The sequence below is a fragment of the Lithobates pipiens genome, unplaced genomic scaffold, assembly GCF_037356315.1.
Source record: "Lithobates pipiens isolate NorthernLeopardFrog02 unplaced genomic scaffold, aLitPip1_a1.2 Scaffold_30, whole genome shotgun sequence".
Taxonomy (NCBI): Eukaryota; Metazoa; Chordata; class Amphibia; order Anura; family Ranidae; genus Lithobates; species Lithobates pipiens.
The window spans coordinates 122853939-122861839 of NW_027507791.1; the positions used below are offsets into that span (position 1 = coordinate 122853939).

At 50.8% G+C, this 7901-nt stretch overlaps 1 protein-coding gene across 1 annotated transcript in view; it reads right to left on the minus strand.

The window, feature by feature from the left end:
- The window catches only part of PRKD1 (protein kinase D1), a 266882-nt gene extending 262834 nt beyond the window's left edge, over positions 1 to 4048 (minus strand). The window contains exon 1 of the mRNA XM_077464790.1: positions 3599 to 4048. Coding sequence (XP_077320916.1) covers positions 3599 to 3625 — 27 coding nt within the window. The 5' untranslated portion in view covers positions 3626 to 4048. The remainder of the gene's footprint in view (positions 1 to 3598) is intronic.
- Positions 4049 to 7901: the final 3853 nt, after the last annotated feature.

A 7901-nucleotide genomic window follows, 5' to 3' on the forward strand; every position in this document is an offset into this window, starting at 1 on the left:
AGGTGTACAGAGGGGGGGGGGAGGAAAGGTGTACAGAGGGGGGGGGGAAGGAAAGGTGTACAGAGGGGGGGGGGGGGGGAGGAGAGGTGTACAGAGGGGGGGGGGAGAGGAGAGGTGTACAGAGGGGGGGGGAGGAGAGGGGGAGGAGAGGTGTACAGAGGGGGGGGGGAGGAGAGGTGTACAGAGGGGGGGGGGAGGAGAGGTGTACAGAGGGGGGGGGGGAGGAGAGGTGTACAGAGGGGGGGGGGGGGGAGGAGAGGTGTACAGAGGGGGGGGGGGAGGAGAGGTGTACAGAGGGGGGGGGGGAGGAGAGGTGTACAGAGGGGGGGGGGGGAGAGGAGAGGTGTACAGAGGGGGGGGGGAGGAGAGGTGTACAGAGGGGGGGGGCATGTCATATGAGGAGAGGTGTACAGAGGGGGGGGGGAGGAGAGGTGTACAGAGGGGGGGGGGAGAGGAGAGGTGTACAGAGGGGGGGGGAGAGGAGAGGTGTACAGAGGGGGGGGGAGAGGAGAGGTGTACAGAGGGGGGGGGGAGAGGAGAGGTGTACAGAGGGGGGGGGAGAGGAGAGGTGTACAGAGGGGGGGGAGAGGAGAGGTGTACAGAGGGGGGGGAGAGGAGAGGTGTACAGAGGGGGGGGAGAGGAGAGGTGTACAGAGGGGGGGGGAGAGGAGAGGTGTACAGAGGGGGGGGAGAGGAGAGGTGTACAGAGGGGGGGGAGAGGAGAGGTGTACAGAGGGGGGGGGAGAGGAGAGGTGTACAGAGGGGGGGGAGAGGAGAGGTGTACAGAGGGGGGGGAGAGGAGAGGTGTACAGAGGGGGGGAGAGGAGAGGTGTACAGAGGGGGGGGAGAGGAGAGGTGTACAGAGGGGGGGGAGAGGAGAGGTGTACAGAGGGGGGGGAGAGGAGAGGTGTACAGAGGGGGGGGAGAGGAGAGGTGTACAGAGGGGGGGAGAGGAGAGGTGTACAGAGGGGGGGAGAGGAGAGGTGTACAGAGGGGGGGAGAGGAGAGGTGTACAGAGGGGGGGAGAGGAGAGGTGTACAGAGGGGGGGAGAGGAGAGGTGTACAGAGGGGGGGAGAGGAGAGGTGTACAGAGGGGGGGAGAGGAGAGGTGTACAGAGGGGGGGAGAGGAGAGATGTACAGAGGGGGGGAGAGGAGAGATGTACAGAGGGGGGGAGAGGAGAGGTGTACAGAGGGGGGGAGAGGAGAGGTGTACAGAGGGGGGGAGAGGAGAGTGTACAGAGGGGGGAGAGGGAGAGGTGTACAGAGGGGGGGAGAGATGTGCGGCATCACAGAGAAAATCAACTCATAAAATGTATTGATGAGAACAGAAGTTATTTCTCCATCAGGACACACAGGTGAACTGAGCAATGAATATGTTTTAAAACAATGAATTTGAAACCATCTAATAAAATTCTTCCACAAAGACAAAACATCATGGATACTAAGCAGATCTAAACCCACACTGGATGACATTTACATGACTGAAGTAATGTCCACCATAAACAATTACTTTTTCTTCTTCATCTCATTGTTGCCAGTCTCCTCCAGCCACTATACCCGGGTAATAGTGACAACAGTCATGAAAACAGTGACAACACATTGGCATAACTTGGAGACCAGGTGTCACCCCAAAGCAGGAAGTGACTGGAGGACCTCAATGGCGGGATCACAGGGTATTATTCCAATCAGAGCTGCAGATTAAAAACATGTTCCTGAAATAACCAACTTTTTTTTTTTTTTAAGGAAAGCAGATATTATGGAAATGGGGTTTAGATTTACTTAACATCCATGTATATCTAAGCCATGGTAATTATCCTGACAGCTGGGATGACAAGGAAGAGCCCTGAGCAGGACATGGGGAGCCCAGTGATTTTGTTGGGGGGGATCTTGATGAATTGTGAACAGGAAGGACATTGGGGGGGGGGGGGGGGTTGGGGGCGCGCGGCCTCTCAAGTGATGAGGGAAGACATGGTGGGGCTGAGTGATCAGGGGCAGGACATACATGGAACTCAATGATGAGGGGAGAAGGTGGGGGGGTGCAGCAATCAAGCAGGGCATAAGGGGGCCAGTGAAAAAGGGAAGACATAGGGGGGCCCACGTGATGAGGGGGGGGGGGGGCTGTGATGAAAGACATGGGGAGAGGGGAGCGGTGATGAGAGGGGGGCAATGATGAGGGGGGACATATGGGTGAAGGAGTGAGAAGGGGCAATGATGCGTGGAGACATATGGGAGGGGGGCAGTGATGAGAGGAGGCAATGAGGGAGACAGTGATGGGGGTAGACATGTGGGGGGAAATGATGAGTGGAGACGTTTTTGTGGGGGGAGTGATGAGGGGAGACATATGGGGGCAATGATGAGGGGAAAATATATTGGTAGGGGAGTGATGAGAGGGGGGCAATGAGTTGAGACATATAGGGAGAATTATACGCGAGGGGGGCAATGGTGAGGGGAGAATTTATGAGGGGGGGCAATGGTGAGGGGAGAATTTTATGAGAGGGGGGGGCAATGGTGGAGGGGAGAATTTTATGAGAGGGGGGGGGGCAATGGTGAGGGGAGAATTTTATGAGAGGGGGGGCAATTGTGAGGGGAGAATTTTATGAGAGGGGGGGCAATTGTGAGGGAGAATTTATGAGGGGGGGCAATTGTGAGGGGAGAATTTTATGAGGGGGGGCAATTGTGAGGGGAGAATTTTTAGAGAGGGAGGGGGCATTGTGAGGGGAGAATTTTATGAGAGGGGGGGCAATTGTGAGGGGAGAATTTTATGAGAGGGGGGGCAATTGTGAGGGGAGAATTTTATGAGGGGGGGGCAATTGTGAGGGGAGAATTTTATGAGAGGGGGGGCAATTGTGAGGGGAGAATTTTATGAGAGGGGGGGCAATAGTGAGGGGAGAATTTTATGAGAGGGGGGGGCAATAGTGAGGGGAGAATTTTATGAGAGGGGGGGCAATAGTGAGGGGAGAATTATATGAGAGGGGGGGCAATAGTGAGGGGAGAATTATATGAGAGGGGGGCAATAGTGAGGGGAGAATTATATGAGAGGGGGGACAATGGTGAGGGGAGAATTATATGAGAGGGGGGGGACAATGGTGGAGGGGAGAATTATATGAGAGGGGGGGGGACAATGGTGAGGGGAGAATTATATGAGAGGGGGGGGGGACAATGGTGAGGGGAGAATTATATGAGAGGGGGGGGGGGGACAATGGTGAGGGGAGAATTATATGAGAGGGGGGGGGGGGGACAATGGTGAGGGGAGAATTATATGAGAGGGGGGGGGGGGACAATGGTGAGGGGAGAATTATATGAGAGGGGGGGGGGGGACAATGGTGAGGGGAGAATTATATGAGAGGGGGGGGGGACAATGGTGAGGGGAGAATTATATGAGAGGGGGGGACAATGGTGAGGGGAGAATTATATGAGAGGGGGGCAATGATGATGGGACACATTTTGGGGAGGGGCAGTGATGAGGGGGCACTTTGGGGGGACAGTGATGGAGGGGACACATGGGGGGCTGTCATGGGGGGGGGGAGAGCGATGATGGAGTACAGGCAGGTAAGTTGCTGTCAGCCCGGCACACACAGGACAGTCCGGAGGCCTCACCTTCTGGTCCACGATGGAGCAGGCCATCTCTCGCACGGCCCCCAGGCTCAGCTCCCCGGGTTCGGGCAGGACGACGGGGCTCCCGGCTCAGGCCGATCTGGATCTGGAGGGAGAGGCCGTGGCCCGCGGGGCTGGGCGGCCGGATGACCGGGGGGGCGCTCATAGACAGCTGGGCCCGCCAGCGGGAGACAGCGGAGGGGGACACGGGTCAGCGACACTCACACAGGCGGCACCCCGACAACTAGAGCCGCATACAGGCCGGAGAGTCTCACACACCGTCACCCGCACATGTCCTTCCCAGCACAGCCCCGGCTCCCCGCCGGCTCTCCGCCGCCTCACACCGACCACTCTGCCGCCTCTTCCCTCCCAGAAAAACTTTCACCAACAACAAGTCCGAGCGGCGCCCACACACACACCGCACTCACACACATACACACAGCCTGACAGGGCGGGGCCCCCTGCTGGATGAACGGCGGCACCGCAACTCGCAGGGGCCCCCTGCTGGAAGGAGTGCGTCATGCCATCCCGCACACCCACAGGGGAGCTCCCCGCCCTGCTGGTGACACAGGAAGAGATCAGCGCTGACAGGGGACACTGATCGGAGAGGGGGAGGGACTGGAATGCTGGTGTGGAGCGCAAACACTGCATGCTCTGCCTGTCATAGGTTGGGCACATCTTTAATAAGATTAGCTCTTGGGATTGTAGATGCAGTTTGTGTGCTACAATGGGGCAGACATCTGTAAGAAGTAAGAAGCATTTCCCTGACCATACTCTATACAATCTGATTGTACAATCTCTCCTGAAGGGCCCTTTACACCACAATGTGTGCGTTCACTCTGTGTGTCTGCATGCACTTTCTTTGGAATCATTTTTTCCTTTATATGAGGTTATTTTCCATATTAAGCTTCATTTGTACACATTCCTGTGCATTTATGGTGTGTTTTTATAGTGTGTTCCAGTGAAATTAAATGCAGCAGGCACTATTTTTTTTAACCACTTCATCCCTGGAAGGTTTTACCCTTCCATGGCCAGGCCATAAGCACTGCGCTACTTTAGATGGTAATTGCGCGGTCATGTCACACTGTACGCAGACCAAATTTTGATCATTTTTTTTCCACAAAAATAGAGCTTTACTTTGGTGGTATTTGATCACCTCTGTTTTTTTTATATTTTTGCCATTTTAAAAAAAATAATATTTTTTAATTTCTGCCATAAAACATATCCAAAACAAAAATGTAAAAAATCGAATTTCTTTTTACATTGACCAAAATGTGTTCTGCTACATGTCTGTGGTAAAAAAAAAGAATACTAATGCCAATAAGTTTATATTGATTGGTTTGTGTGAAAGTAATAGCGTCTTCAAACCATTGGATATATATTGGAATTTTTTATTTTCTTTATACTAGTAATGGCGGGAATCAGCGACTTTTAACCACTTGCCGACCACAATATGTGCCGCCAGCTGGTCACAGAGGCAATCAAAGACTAGATCATCTTTGATCGCCTCTATAGCCTTGAAGGACCAGAGCAACGTAATGATGTCACTTCCGGTCCAGCGATCATAAAGTCTTGTTTTTTTTTTTACCTGCGCTGTGCAGTGGTTTTGTACAGAGCAGCCCAGCTTGCTGTGGAGGCACCCGAGCTGAGCCTGTGTGTCTATTCAGAAATGACGTCACAGCTTGGCCCCAACCCTCTCTCTCTTCATTGGCTCACTGACTTTGATTGACAGCAGCAGAAGCCAATGGCGCCAGCTGCTGTGTCTCAGCCAATCAGAAGGGAGAGTTCCCAGACAGCCGAGGCTCTAGTACAACATTGCTGGATCTAGATGAGGTATGGCAGATGGATCAGGTAAGTATTAGGAATAGGGGGGCTGTTGCACACATTTATCTTAACACATAGAATACATTTTTGCTTAAGAACCCTTTCACACTGAGGCATTTTTCAGGCGCTACAGCGCTAAAAATAATGCCTGCATCGCGCCTGAAAAAAGCCTCAGCTGCAAACCCAGTGTGAAAGCCTGAGTGCTTTCACGCTGGGGCGCTGCGCTGGCAGGGCGTCACAAAAAGTCCTGCCAGCAGCTTCTTTGCAGCGCTCCTGCCCATTAAAAGCAATGGGGCAGCGCTGCTATACCGCCAGCAAAGTGCCGCTGCATTGGTGTTTTGCAGGCGGATTTTACCCCTTTCCGGCTGCTAGCGGGCAAATATGCTGCTAAAACTACGGTAAAGCGGCGCTAAGGCGGCGGCTTTACCGCTGACTTGCCCGGGGCAGCTCAGTGTAAGGGGGTCTTAAAGAAAATGATAAAAAAAAAATTATATTTTTTTATTTTTTGCTTTGCAGGCCTCATACACACGGACGTTATAAAAAACGTTAAGCTAGTTACAACGTCTGTAAAAAATCAGCGTTAAAAACGCGATTTTATAAGCGTTTTGCTCTGGCGTCAATGCGCGTTTAACGACGTCTGTAAGCGTTAATGCTAAGGAGCGTATTTAAAAAAAATCCCATCACATTATAAACATTTTTACAGCTCAAAAATGCTGATGCTAAAAAAAGTTGGTATAGCTTTAATGCACGTTAATGCATGTTTTTGCTCGTGAGCGTCAAAACTGCTCTAACGCTGGAGCCTCTGAAGGCGCTGGTCCTTGTTTTTTTTTTGGAGCTTAAAAACGGCCATGCTTGTTACAGCTCAAAAACGCCATGGTGTGTATGAGCCCATTGAATAACATGGAGTTGCCTTCTTAAGCAGCAAAAAAAGCTCAAAAAAGCCGCTGTAAAACGTCTGTGTGTATGAGGCCTAAAGGTAAAGAAGAGGTGTGGGGTCTTTTTGACACTAGATCTCTCCATAAAGAGGACCTGTCATCCCTATTCCTATTACAAGACATGTTTACATGCCCTGTGATAGGAATAAAAGTGATCAAGGAAATAAAAAGAAATGAAAGGAACAGTGTAAAAATAAAATAAGAGAAAAAAAAAAGTAAAGTGTCCCCATCCCTCAGTGCTTACGCACTGAAGCGAAGGCATAAACAAGTCACGCACACATATGTAAACAGTGTTGGTGCCCCACATGTTAGAGCGAGAGCAATAATTCCTGTGCTAGACCTCCTCTGTAACTCTAAACAGGTAACCTGTAAAGGCGTTTAAAGTGCCGCCTATAGAGATTTTTAATTGACGTAGTTTGTCACCATTCCACAAGCGTGTGCAATATAAAAGTGTAACACGTTAGGTATCTAATTACTCGGCGTAACATCTTTCATATTATACAAAACAATTATTTGGGTATATTTTTTTTTTTACACATTAAAAGTTTTTTTTTCAAAAAAAATTGCTTTTGAAAAGCCACTGCGCAAATACTTTGTGACATAAAAAATTTAGAACAATCGCCATTTTATTCCCTAGGGCCTCTGCTAAAAAAAAATTATATATTTTCTAGCAAAAATTACATGTACACAAAAAGTGCCAGAAAAGGCTTAGTTTTTGCGGGCAATCTGACACTGGGGGGAACTTAGTAACTGCCACGAACTTCACCAGTGACACTGATACAGTGATCAGTGCTAATATTATGCACTGTCACTGTACTGATGACACTGGCTGGGAAGGGGTTAATATGGCGTGAGCAAGGGGTTAACTGTGTGCCTAACAATGTTTAGTGTATGTACTGTGTGCAGTTTCTTCTAAGCAATATGCCAGTTTTTACTCCCTGCTTTGCACACAGGGCTCTCTTCTGCCGTTCGCTCAGTCAATCAGCGGATCCCAGCCATAAATCATTGGCAGGAACCCGCTGATCGGCTTGTGCTGCAGTAAATGACATCACAGTCTTGGCGCCCCCTACCTGGGCATACCAAATCAAGTACATGTACCTGATTTGGCAGAGCGTGCCTGCCACACCACAGTACATAGGAGTGCGCACTTGGTGTGCCTGGGCACACACTAATCATCTACGTGCAGTGCAGATTCCCCCCCCCCCCCAAGAGTGCTGCCAGCTTCCCTGCTCTCCCGTCAGCTGCTGTGGGGGATGTTTTAGAATGGAGAGCGGGGAAAGGGGCTGATAAATGTTTCATTTTTCAGCCCCAATTACAGTGATGGTCCGTGCCCCTATAATATTCTCCATTACAGTGATGGTCAGTGCCCCTATAATATTCTCCATTACAGTGATGGTCAGTGCCCCTATAATATTCTCCATCCTTTACAGTGATGGTCAGTGCCCCTATAATATTCTCCATCCTTTACAGTGATGGTCAATGCCCCTATAATATTCTCAATCCTTTACAGTGATGGTCAATGCCCCTATAATATTCTCCATCCTTTA